We start from the raw sequence: 13,824 nt of genomic DNA on the forward strand, positions 1-13,824 counted from the left end.
TAAGTACACCCTTACTGCTTCCATAGGAATTAGGAGGCTGAGTAGCAGGCTGGTGCTGCTAACCAAATTGATCATTTGATCATCAGCAAGTGCGACCACCTCTATAAAACTGGACGTTTTCGCAGTTTCCTGGTCTGGAGCATTGAGGAGTGCAATAACACAATGCCAAGGAGGCAAGAAATCAGCAACGATCATACAGAAGGAATTGTTGCTGCTCATCAATCTGGGAAGGGTTATAAGGCCATTTCCAAACAATTTAAAGTCCAGCATTCTACAGTGAGGGAGATTATTCACAAGTGGAAACCATTGAAGACCGTTGTCAGTCTTCCCAGGAGTGGACGACCCCAAGGTCAGACTGTGCAATGCTCAGAGAAATTACAAGAAACCCCCAAGAGTTCCATCTCCGACTCTACAGGCCTCAGTTAGCATGTTAAATATAAAAGTTCATGACAGTAGACGGGTGCACTGCCCAAAAATTTGTTTTCTGACCAAACAAATGAAACAAAAAACAAATGTTTCGTCTGTTTAGGGTTCGGAGGTAATGAGCCTCCGAAAACCGTACAAAGAGGAAGCGGAATGAGCGGTGGCCATGTCGGCCGCCAGCCCGTTCTGCGCTTGCAGGCCGCCACCTTTGAGTGTATCTTGTACGAAGATGGCGGCGCTCGTTTGTTCAGGGGCCGCCATCTTGGTGTATACCAAGATATACACAAAGATGGCGGCGTGCAACATGTGCGGTGTTATATGACATCATGCGCCCTGCCAGGTGTGACGTCACACAGAAAATGCAGAACGAGCGGTGGCCATATCGGCCGCCGGCGCGTTCTGCGCATCTTTGAGTGTATCTTGGTATACACCAAGATGGCGGCGCCCATATGTTCCAAGATACACTAAAAGATGGCGGCGCACCTGCGCAGAATGCACCAGCGGCCAATGTGGACACCCCTCGTTCTGCACACTAATTTATGTATGCCCGAATATAGTTTTAGTATATTGGGGCATATAATACATCTGTTATTTTGGATTCGGACGAACCACCGATTCAACTGAATTTCGTTGATTTGCAGGTTCGTCCGAATCCGAATGCGCATGTCTACATGGCAGTACAATTAGAAAAAACTGAACCACTATGGTTTGTTCAGAAGGGTTGCCAGGAGAAAGTATCTTCTCTCTAAAAAGAGGACGGCTTAGGTTTGCAAAGTTGCATCTGAACAAACCACAAGACTTCTGCAATAATGTTCTTTGGCAGATGAGACCAAAGTGGAGATGTTTGGCCATGACACACAGCACCACATTTGGGGAAAACTAAACACAGCATATGAGCACAAACACCTCATACCAACTGTCAAGCACGGTGGTGGAGGGGTGATGAATTGGAGTTGCTTTGCAGCCACAGGACATGGGCACCTTGCAGTCATTGAGTCGACCATGAACTCCTCTGTATCCCAAAATATTCTAGAGTCAAATGTGAGGCCATCTGTCTCGCAGCTAAAGCTTGGCCAAAATTGGGTCATGCGACAGGACAATGATCCAAAGCACACCAGCAAATCTACAACAGAATGGCTGAAAAAGAAAAGAATCAAGGTGTTTACATAGCCCAGTCAAAGTCCAGACCACAACCCGATTGAAATGCTGTGGCGGGATCTTAAGAGGGCTGTACATAAACAAATGCTTACAACATTGTAAAGAAAAGGGGGCCAAAATTCCTCCACAACGATGTGACAGACTAATAAAGTCCTACAGAACACCACGACTTCCAGTTATTGCTTCTTAAGGCGGTTCTACAAGATATTGAATCATAAGGTGTACTTAGTTTTTCTCCATAACTTCTTCATTTTGGCTTTATGCTTGTAAAATAAATAATTGTCCAAAAGTTTCTTGAGTGTAGATTTGTTCAAGAAACGTTTGGACAATTTCTTGAGGAACCGTAATATCCAGGGATACCAGTATCCCTAAGAATGAGATGATGCGTGGACCTATATGGGTTGGACTTGATGGACGTATGTCTTTATTCAACCCCAAATACTATGTAACTATGTATGTAATGGTGCGGTGTGATATGTCATGTGTTGTTCATCTGAGGTTGTATTTACCTCATTTTAAAGGGCCGATTAACACCACATCCAGATAATCTCCAGACCAGACAGGATTGTTTCCGGACCCAAAGTGCATCCTAATGTATCCCTATGCTATTTCTGGCCTCTGATCACACCAGTGCAGTCTGTTCCAGACCAGACAAATACTGCAGGTCTCATTTTGTCTGGTCTGGAATGGACTGGAACTCCGGGCAGGTTCACACCATTTTTCCGGGCCAGATCCGGTCCAGGAAAATGGTGTGAACCTGCCCTTAGACCTGCTGAGCATCCTGATACGTAAAACCATTAATTCAAAGAGGGTGTACTTTCTTTTTCAAGTTAATTGATGAGCTAAAATCTGGCAAATTAGAGGTGCTACTGAGCTCTCCCGGGCTCCATATTAGGCCTGTGATGCCTCGAAGGAGTACCGAACATTTTCCTGGAAGCTCCCGTCCCATCGCTGTGATCTCATCATCTGTAGGGACTGGACACAGAATGAGCTCATGGGCCAGTCCATTGATCTCGCAGCGATTCACACCTTCAGGAGCTCCAAAAACATCAGGTGCACAGAAGACTGTTGCCTACTCTTCCACTTGTGTTGTACGATAAATTCTAGATTTCTAGATATATTCTATATCGGAGAGAGGTGTGGTTTTAATTTGTAGCTTTGTGACCATACTGGACATGGTAACCACTGTTTTCAAAATTAATTATCCACACTCGCCCACACCCCCCACCCCCTTGGATATATATACTACCAAAGATCCTACAGACCAGCCGCCGATCACGCTACCAGGGTCTAAAACATTCCGACTCCATGCTGTCCGTTATAGCAATTAAGACATGACACATGTGACCAGTAAACAGAACGTTGTGCAATTGCCCGCCGAGTCGACATTCTTGAAATGTTGGTGTAAATGTTCAGGTCTTCCTTGTTATTATTGTGTTGGTAATTGGAATGGTAATGTGATGAAAGGCTGGAGGACATGCACACAATTGCAGAGGTTGAGGCAATCTGCCAAGCTGGTTCATCAAGTCTACCTGTTGTCATTATTATACTGTACATGGAGTCTCCAATAAGGCTGCAACAACTAATCGATTATGCGAATAGTTGGCAACTATTCTCATTATCGGTTATTTGATTGGGGGGGGATTTTTTTAATGCAACCAATCGATTAGTTGTTAAAATAATCGGGCAACTAATCGAAAAGCCCTAACCCCATAGTTTTCCTTTAATGCCTGTTGTGTCACTTCCTGTGTGCCTGTCCTTTGTGCGTATTTCGGATTGTGCTCGAATGCGCACCACAGCATATTTCCGTCCAGTTCTATAGGGATGTTTGCGTGCATGCGTGGCTGTCGTCTTTAGCTTATATTTGGACAGGTGAGACCCTAAGTATACCCTAAGTATATATATATACAGGGGAGATTTTTTTTAATGCAACCAATCGATTCGTTGTTAAAATAATCGGGCAACTAATCGATTATGAAAATAATCGTTAGCTGCAGCCCAAGTCTCCAACTGCCTTTTTGGATGGCTTTGTGCCTAACTTCTTGTCCTGTTTCTTCCCACTGTAGGGTGTTGCCTCCTTCTCTTGTTGCATTTTTTTAAGTACGTCAGGTTACAAATCCAGCAGTAGGAATGGGGCCCCCTTGTAATGTCCATAGTAGACACAGGGACTCAGATACCAAAAAAGTAAGGCCCGTTGCACCTAATAATGTAAAAGACCTGGTCAGACACTCCCCCTTCTCTGGTCAGACACTCCCCCTTCTCTGTTCATACACACACTGTCATGTACCTGGTTGGAGACTGAATGTGTGAGGAGGCCTCCCATGCACCTCGTGTCCCGAGGACTCTGGAGTTGGGGACAGAGTCCAAGCAGACAGCGAGTGGCATGGGTGCCAGTGGTGGTAACACCGTGCAAGCTGGAGTCCAGATGCTGGTTGCCGAGCAGGGCAAGATCCGTAATCAAGGTCAAACGAGCCAAGGTCACACCAGTCGGGCAGGCAAGGTACAAAAGGAGGCAGAGGCAAAGTCCAGTAAACAATCAAAGGTCACGGGGCAGGCAGCAAACAAGAAAGGTCAATGATAATAAATCCGGGTCAGAGGTCAGGCAATACAAAGCAGGGAATCACAGGGGAGCTGAAAGACAATCCAGCAAGTTGGAGACAGGCAGGCTGAGCTTAAATAGAGAGATCCGTTAGCCCATTGTGTCACTTCCTGTGCGCCGTTTGGCGTGCTTATTGCGGCCGGTCCGTGGCGCATGCGCGTATGTGCCCATTTTCCAATGGTATGGAAAATGGGACTCCGCGCATGCACAATAACAGATGGTCTCTGACACACCCTCTGTTTGCCTATATAGTCCTCCTATACAAGTCTATGTGAGGACACTTGTGCTGAGGGGTGTGGTTGTTACTCATCTCTGCCAGCAAAGACCACTGCAGTAGGAGAGCAGAAGCAGCATTATCACTGAGAGAAAAGGTGTTTCCTATTAAAAATCATAACCGAGGGGTACAGGACTATGAGGAAAGGGGATTCAATTGGACTTTAAGACCTTGTCAGGTGGTTTAGCATTGGCAGGAGTTTTTGTCCTTCCTGAGTCCCCCTTGTGCTATAGTTTTATTACCTGTTGATGTCGGTAGATCTGTTATTTTTCCACTTCCTGTAACAGTGCTGTTCTGCAGTGAAATTGCCCCGGTACATTGTCACCTAATGGACAGGGTACTTTTAGATGGACATGTAACTTATGGGCCTCATTCACACAGTGTAGGATCGGGCCGTACAGATCCGTGCTGGGTGCACGGGTGTATCGGGCCGTTCCCGGGAAGGACAGGTGCTGCGTGTGATTGTACGCCTGTTCTTGTCTGGGAGGACGCGGCCGTACGCTCACCCAAGCTGCACATCCGTGCGGGTGTCCGTACTCGTACGCAGACAGGATCCATCCTGTCTGCGTCTGAGCGTGGACACGGATGTGCAGCTCGGGTGAGCGTACGGCGGCATACGGCCGTGTCCTCCCAGAGAAGAACAGGCTGCTGCGTACAATCACACGCAGCACCTGTCCCTCCCGGGAACGGCCGTGCACACCGCACGGATCGGCACGGGCCGACTCTTAGCTGTGTGAATGAGACCTAAATGGACTTAAAGAGACAAATTAAAGCCGGACTCTAGATAACACTTTTTAAGTAGTTGCAGCAAGAGTTTTTTTTTGTTGTTAATTGGAATAAAAGGTTTAAACTAGGGATGCACCGATACCGATACTAGTATCGGTATCGGTGCCGATACCGAGTATTTGGGTGAGTACTCGTACTCGCCCAAATGCTCCGATACCTAGCACGAGTACTTCCTGTATCAGGAAGCCGGGCAGCACATCATTACACGCTGCCCGGTTTCCTGATTGGCCAGGAAACGGCTCCATGCTCTCTCGTCACTTGTGATGAGAGAGCATGGAGCCGACTTCCCGGCCAATCAGGAAGCCGGGTAGCGTGCAATGACGCGCTGCCCAGCTTCCCGATTAGTCAGGAAGCTAGCAAATCCAGAAGCCGGGCGCTGTGTAATGACGCATGACCGGCATTCTGATTGGCCGGGAAGCCGGCGTCATGCTCCCTCGTCATCTCGTGAATCATAATATTAAGAAAGTGACCTTAAAGCATTAGTTTGTATTGCTTTAGAAAAAATGTGACCTGTCCCTTTAAGAAAAAGTATCGGTAATTGGTATCTGCGAGTACTTGATCAAAAGTATCGGTACTCGGTCTTAAAAAAGTGGTATTGGTGCATCCCTAGTTTAAACCATTTGAATAAAAGCTGACCATTGCAAGGACGCCTACTAGTGTGGTTTGTCCCAATCCCTGTAATTGCCAATTTTGCTGGACAGCTTGAGCTACAAAAAGCAAGTTGAAAAACAACATATCTACTAGCAGGATCCTCGGATAATAAGCATGAAATTGGTATCAGATACTTCTTTTCCCTTTCCCGGTGGTGCATACCCACATCTGCTCTGCCCATGTGACCTCAAGGACAGTGTTTTACCCTGTGGTTGGCTACTACCCAACAGGTACAAGCTGTGGTTGAACACGCCTCTACAGCATATGATAGCCAAGCCAGGACTGAACCAGGAAAGAAAAGCTCCCATGTTGCAGTAGGAACCCTCAGGCCCCATTCACATTGAGCGATTCGCAAATTGCGCGATATGGCGCGTTTGTCGCGCGATATCGCGCAAATTCTCGCATTGAGCAAGCTTGAATCGCGGCTAAATCAGCTCCAAAAAGGGTCCTGCTGTAGCGACGCACGACCCGCGACAGCGACGGACAGAGCCCCATTGAGATGCATTGGAGAGCGATATCGCGCGGTAAATAGCCGTGGTATCGCGGGAATTACCGCGCGATAAATCGCTCAGTGTAAATGGGGCCTCACTGTGCTGGATAATATAGTGGAGAGGGCCGGTACAACATTTTCCAGGGTGTCAGGAACTAAACATTTGATGCTCTTCTTGAAGAGAAATGAGTTAACCTAATGCAGCAGGTGATGCTCATTGCTGTTCACCTCCTCTGGAAAATGCAACTTGCTTGGCTGTCCCTGACTTATACATTTAAAGGAGAACTATGAGGTAAGTGTTTTCCCCCATAGTTCTCCTCAGGGTCACGGGAGGATATAAACTAGCGTCCTCCAGTCACCCAAAGCTCAGTATATCGTGAGGTACAGCTTGCGGCAAGAGCGCCGCAGCCGGGACGGATCCCGACATTACTGTTGAGAACCACCCAGCTGTGTGAGTGACAGCTGGCTCTACCTATCTAGAGGCAGAGCCAGCTGTACCCGCCCCCTCCCCCGTCCTTTCCTCCAGTGAGCGCTGGAGGATCGGACAGGGGAGGGGGGCAATCCCTGCAGGGAGCGGTGACTGACAGTCACGGCGGCTCTCTGCAGGGAGATGATTGAGAAGTGAGGCTCGAACTATGAGGAGGAGTGATTTTCACTCCCCTCATAGTTCTCCTTTAAACATTAGAATGCAGATCATCTGCAGCAATCACCCATATCAAGGGAGCCATAGTGAAGTCAGAGCTTCTAACCAGTGACTTACATAGAAGTAAAGATGCTGGATCAGCATAACCACCAGGGGACTACTATATATTAAAACGTAGAGGTCACCAATGATGTCCACCAGCCTTCGTACTACAAGAATACCCATCAGATGTCAGTAAAATGAACCCAAACACGAGGGCCCTGACTTCTAGAGATGATTATTGTCACCCAGGAAGGTCTTCCCGCCTGCTCTTCACTCTTCTACGGTGATAGGTGAAGGGACCCACATGTGGCGTCAGCATCGGGCAAGGAATATGATCCTAATCATGCAATGAGAGGTACAGAAACATTCTTAAAGGAACCAGTGTTCCTTTAAGAATGTTTCAGGATCATATTGGGTCACGGACGTGTTTTTGATGGGTGGCCACATGCAGGGCCGGCGCTAGACTATTGTGCGCCCTAGGCAAGACCAGCTACTTGCACCCCCCCTCCTGTGGCGGAACCCCCCCCTTAATGGTCAAGGCTGCGCCCTAGGCGGCTGCCTAGTTTGCCTAGTGGCAGCACCGGCCCTGACCACATGACTGTGTAGTAAACTTGCTGACACTTATCTCGGCTTCCCTAAAGCTTGCAGAAATGGTGAAGCACAACTGCAACATGTTATACGCGTATTGTTATTTCTCATTGTTTGGTTTTGCTAACATTTTGGTCATAATATTCTTACAGATTGATAACATTTTTCTACTTTGGCGCCACGGACTAAAAAGTCCAAATGACTGAGATCAGGTGTTTCCGTTGAAGGATTCCGTTAATACCAACGTCATCAATGGACAGGGATTAATATGCCGAACTGCATCTACCCCCCTCTTTTCGGTTGATTACACAAGCCATTGTCTTAATAATAAATTAGGTTTAATGAAGTGAAGACAAATTTCGCTCACAGCTGCCCCCACCCCTGGTCCCATACTCCTAGAACAGGAATCCTCTATGAGTGTTCCTTTTCATTGATAACACGAGGACAGAGTGTGTTTACTATAACCACAATTATGAATGAACAGGAAGTGATGTAGATGTGATGTAGATCACTTCCCATTCATTCATAATTGAGGATATACCGTGTTTCCCTGAAAATAAGACGCTGTCTTATATTTGTTTTGCCCCACAAAAACACACAAGGTCTTATTTTCAGGGGATGTCTTTTTTTTTTATGTGCAACAAAATGTACAACAATCCAAAGTTATCTGGTATCACTCCTCCTGTCACAGTACCGGACAGCGGTACCAGCAGTGCGGACATCAGACAGTGGACAGCGAGGTAGAGTATGGTACAATTTACAGGTACACATTACAGTACGGTACCATTACTACTCCCGATCTACTGAGCCGACCTGTGACAGTCTCATTGTCACAGGTCGGCTAGAACTATGAGGTGAGTGAAAAGCACTCCCCCCACCCCCCCTCATAGTTCTCCTTTAATGTATCTCTCGTGCACCATCACCAAGCTCCATGTTTTTTTTTTCAATTTCTTTATTCAGACCTTCCTAAATTTAAAAATGGAGTCCTTTGGTATTGCAGTCAATGTCTCATTTATTAAATACTAGGGATGCATCGATACCGTCTTTTTCAGTATCGGGTACCGATATTTTTTTTCCGGTGCTCGTCGATACCGGTAGGTCCTATTAGGAAAGCCGGGCGATGTGTAATGACTCACCACCTGTATTCCTGATTAGCCGGGCAGTATGTAATGACTCGCCACCCGGCTTCCCGGGCTGCAGGAGGGGCAGCGAAGAAAGGCAGAGGGGAGGCACGCATTCACCAGCCCGACAGTCAGCTTAACATACGTAACCACACTCCCAGTGGCTCTGTTTACAGGGGCCACGTGATGCTGATGTATGGCACCAAAAGAGTTAAAGGGCAGCCAGGTGAGCGGCGTTTTCAGAAGGAGCCGTTTACTATTGACAAGCCCATCACCCTCTGTCTGCCTTGTGTTGGGTTTGGCTTTTATAGTTCAGTTCCATTTTTATTTTAGGTGGATTAAAGCAAAACTGTGTGTCACCCAATCAGGTTTCATTCCATGCTTCCCACCATATACTTTGAATGCTGAGAGCATAAACGTTCTACTTCCGGGTATTGGAAATCATGTGACTTCCTCTATGATAAAAGGCGGGGCCAATCAGTGCTATCATACAGGAAATCCAGAGCCCAGTGTAAGCTCTGACTGTAAGCCGCGCAAAACTGACAGGGCTTTCGGAGGGGAGAAGGGAAGGAAGAATGACGGTGCAGGTGAGGGATGGCTTCCTCCATGGGCAAACCACAGGCTCAGTTTCGGCCTAGACTGACTTCTAGAAATTTGAATAGAAATACAATGTAAGAGCCGCCATACATAACCCAATTCAATGACATTTTTAAAAGCCAGGCCAGCTATGGGAACTCGAAATATTTATTTGTATTGAGTGCTCTTCTTTGAAATAATACACTGCAACTGTCCGCCATATTAAGGAAAGGCTAAAGGCCGCGCTGCCCTCTGCTCTGTCGGCCTCACTGACAGAACAGCGCATGCGTGAACTCTGTAGTTAACAAATACGTCCTGCGTAAAACAAGGTCACGTACCTCGATGGCTTCAACTTGGGATCTACGTGTGCGTAATGTCGTCAGTCTGCGCCTGCGCAGTACATACCAGCCTGCGTTCTAGAGTACCACGCCTGCGCAGTGTAGGCCAAACCGCTGGCCTCAGTTTCGCGCCTGCGCAGTACCCTCAGTAGCTATCGCGGGATCTCCTTCGAACGGGAAGTGCGTCTGCTGAGAAGGAGCGGTAGGGAAAAGTAACGGGACCTGGGCTGTTACGTCACTGGTCCTTTCACCGCCTAGCCCGACCACCCCCTCTACACACTACGGCCCCCTAAGGGCTGCAATGACGTCACACCCGCACTAGGCCCATTTAACGATGACGTCACCGGGGTCCTCCCTGGTTGTGAAGATGGAGGAACTCGGGCAGCAACCAGACAACAAGAACACCCTGAAGAAGACCAAGTTTGATCTGCGCATCGTCCAGGCCTACCTGCAGCGAGCCCGCGAGGAGCGCCCAATGCTCTCTATCCCCGTGGAGGAGCTGGACGCCCACCTGGCCAACTTTATCCACACCCATCGCAAGCAGGACGGCTCGGAGTACGAGCCGGGTACCCTGCGCGGTATACTGGGCAGCCTGGACCGCCACTTCGAGAGGTGCGGCTACCCCCACGCCATCTACCGCTCCCGCGACACCAAGTTCCTCAGGACGGTGGCCGCCATGAAGGAAAAGCAGAATTACCTGAAGACCGTGGGCAAGGGGAGCCACCCGCAGCACGCCGAGCCGCTGACCGAGCGCGAGATCGAGCTTCTCTACGCCACCGGCGCCATCGGCCTCCACAACCCCACCGCCCTCCTCTACATGCTCTTCTTCAACATCGGCCTCCACTTCAGCCTCCGCACCATGGAGCAGCACAACCTCAAGTGGGGCGACATCCACCTGAAGGCCGACGCCCAGGGCCGCAAGTACCTGGAGCACACCAAGAAGCTGTCGCCGGGCCGGGGGGGCGGCGGCGGCGCCCGCTTCCACCCCTCGCACACCATGCGCATGCAGATCTACGAGAGTCCCGAGCAGCCGGACCGCGACGTGGTGAAGGCCTACGAGAAGTACTCGGTGGAGAGGCCGGAGAAGATGAAGTGCGAGGACGCCCCCTTCTACCTGACGCCTCAGCCCGACTGCCGGCCTGGCTACGCCCGCTGGTTCAAGAACCTGCCCGTGGGGGAGTCCAGGATCCGCGGCATCATGAAGCACCTTAAGATGGCCGCCGGGCTGCCGCCGCAGAGGAAGATCTTGGGGCGTTCCCCGCTGAGGAGCCCCGTGCCACTGGGGAGCAGCATGGCCTCCATTCTCTCTGCCCAGGTCAAGGCCCTGAGGGGGGAACCGTCGCTGAATGGCTGCCGGAGCAACGGCGTCACCATAAAGAAAGAGGGTGCGTTGCAACCAATGATGGAGGACACGTGGAGGTTGCTCAGTTTTTGTCGACTGAACAGCAGCCGTGTGATCTGTTATAGCCTGTTGGTCAACTTCATACTCGCCGCCTGGCAGAGATGCTGAGCCACCAATGTCAGCCTCTGACCATGATTGTGCCAATCTGTGCCACAGTCATGCCGCTAGTTGTAGGCCAAATTCCATTCAATGGGATAGAAAGCAGACAGTATGTACAGGAGAGGAGTGTGGAGGGGATGACGGGGGGGCAGTATGTACAGGAGAGGAGTGTGGGGGATATGACAGGGGGCAGTATGTACAGGAGAGGAGTGTGGGGGATATGACAGGGGGCAGTATGTACAGGAGAGGAGTGTGGGGGATATGACAGGGGGCAGTATGTACAGGAGAGGAGTGTGGGGGATATGACAGGGGGCAGTATGTACAGGAGAGGAGTGTGGGGGATATGACAGGGGGCAGTATGTACAGGAGAGGAGTGTGGGGGATATGACAGGGGGCAGTATGTACAGGAGAGGAGTGTGGGGGATATGACAGGGGGCAGTATGTACAGGAGAGGAGTGTGGGGGATATGACAGGGGGCAGTATGTACAGGAGAGGAGTGTGGGGGATATGACAGGGGGCAGTATGTACAGGAGAGGAGTGTGGGGGATATGACAGGGGGCAGTATGTACAGGAGAGGAGTGTGGGGGATATGACAGGGGGCAGTATGTACAGGAGAGGAGTGTGGGGGATATGACAGGGGGCAGTATGTACAGGAGAGGAGTGTGGGGGATATGACAGGGGGCAGTATGTACAGGAGAGGAGTGTGGGGGATATGACAGGGGGCAGTATGTACAGGAGAGGAGTGTGGGGGATATGACAGGGGGCAGTATGTACAGGAGAGGAGTGTGGGGGATATGACAGGGGGCAGTATGTACAGGAGAGGAGTGTGGGGGATATGACAGGGGGCAGTATGTACAGGAGAGGAGTGTGGGGGATATGACAGGGGGCAGTATGTACAGGAGAGGAGTGTGGGGGATATGACAGGGGGCAGTATGTACAGGAGAGGAGTGTGGGGGATATGACAGGGGGCAGTATGTACAGGAGAGGAGTGTGGGGGATATGACAGGGGGCAGTATGTACAGGAGAGGAGTGTGGGGGATATGACAGGGGGCAGTATGTACAGGAGAGGAGTGTGGGGGATATGACAGGGGGCAGTATGTACAGGAGAGGAGTGTGGGGGATATGACAGGGGGCAGTATGTACAGGAGAGGAGTGTGGGGGATATGACAGGGGGCAGTATGTACAGGAGAGGAGTGTGGGGGATATGACAGGGGGCAGTATGTACAGGAGAGGAGTGTGGGGGATATGACAGGGGGCAGTATGTACAGGAGAGGAGTGTGGGGGATATGACAGGGGGCAGTATGTACAGGAGAGGAGTGTGGGGGATATGACAGGGGGCAGTATGTACAGGAGAGGAGTGTGGGGGATATGACAGGGGGCAGTATGTACAGGAGAGGAGTGTGGGGGATATGACAGGGGGCAGTATGTACAGGAGAGGAGTGTGGAGGATATGACAGGGGGCAGTATGTAGAGTAGTGTGGAGGGTATGATGGGGTAGTATGTGGAGGAGGAGTGTGGAGTGTATGACAGGGGGCAGTATGTACAGGAGAGGAGTGCGGAGGGTATAATGGGGGTAGTGTGTGGAGGAGAGGAGTGTGGAGGGTATGATGGGGGTAGTATGTAGAGGAGAGGGGTGGGGAGGGTATGATGGGGTAGTATGTAGAGGAGTGCGGAGGGTATGATGGGGGTAGTATGTAGAGGAGAGGAGTGTGGAGGGTATGATGGGGGTAGTATGTAGAGGAGAGGAGTGTGGAGGGTATGATGGGGGTAGTATGTAGAGGAGGGTGTGATGGGGGTAGTATGTGGAGGAGAGGAGTGTGGAGGGTATGATGGGTGTAGTATGTAGAGGAGAGGAGTGTGGAGGGTATGATGGGGGTAGTATGGAGAGGAGTGCGGAGGGTATGATGGGGGTAGTATGTGGAGGAGGAGTGACGCCTCTAATAAGAAAGGATGTATGTTTGTTGGTGTTTATGTCCTCTCACAATATGACTTTCTCCTGTGAACAGAGGACGACTCGTACGGTCAGGAGGATTCCTCGAACACAGGTGGCCGGTACAAAGCTCTGGGGATCCGTGGCTTCGGTACCCGGCTGTCGGAGAGCAGCAGAGCTCTTCCATCCGCCATCATCAGCAACCCCAAACTCACCAGGATTAAGGAGGAGTGGGAGCCGGAAGAGGTGTCGTCCCCGGGAGTCGTCATGGGGGAAAAGAGCGACTTCCCGGGACAGGTGAGCTGGCATTGGGCTCCTCTGGATGAGCTCGGCGTCTTCCTGATCTCCTCGGTTCGGAATGTCTGACCCTCAGCAGGCTAGACCAGTGTTGCCAAAGCATGCCAGCGCTTTGCCTTTGTAGAAGGGACGGGTGTTAGAGGTAGGAGGCGGGTGCATTCATTTCCGAGGATACATTCCCGGGTCTCCTCTCAGGCCCTTGGCCATTGTCACTTATGCCTTCTCCCAGTGTACCGGTACTGTAGACCATTCTCCCGATCAGCGCCACGGCCCATAAGGAGACCGCTTTTCGGATTGACACCACCTTAAATTATGAAGCGACATACGGCTCGCCGTTCACATAACTCATTGTTACACTTCAGCCACGTGCCCTAGAGCACCCTGTGTTTTCTTGTGACCCCCCCCCC

At 50.3% G+C, this 13,824-nt stretch overlaps 1 protein-coding gene across 1 annotated transcript in view; it reads left to right on the forward strand.

Moving 5' to 3' along the window:
• The first annotated feature begins 9,952 nt into the window (after nt 1-9,952).
• The window catches only part of LOC108792443, a 13,273-nt gene continuing 9,401 nt past the window's right edge, over nt 9,953-13,824 (forward strand). The window contains exons 1-2 of the mRNA XM_018563230.1: nt 9,953-11,074; nt 13,197-13,417. Of these exons, the coding sequence (XP_018418732.1) occupies nt 10,024-11,074; nt 13,197-13,417 (1,272 nt within the window). The 5' untranslated portion in view covers nt 9,953-10,023. The remainder of the gene's footprint in view (nt 11,075-13,196; nt 13,418-13,824) is intronic.

This window comes from Nanorana parkeri, unplaced genomic scaffold (genome assembly GCF_000935625.1).
Source record: "Nanorana parkeri isolate BGI_ZX_2015 unplaced genomic scaffold, ASM93562v1 scaffold644, whole genome shotgun sequence".
NCBI lineage: Eukaryota > Metazoa > Chordata > Amphibia > Anura > Dicroglossidae > Nanorana > Nanorana parkeri.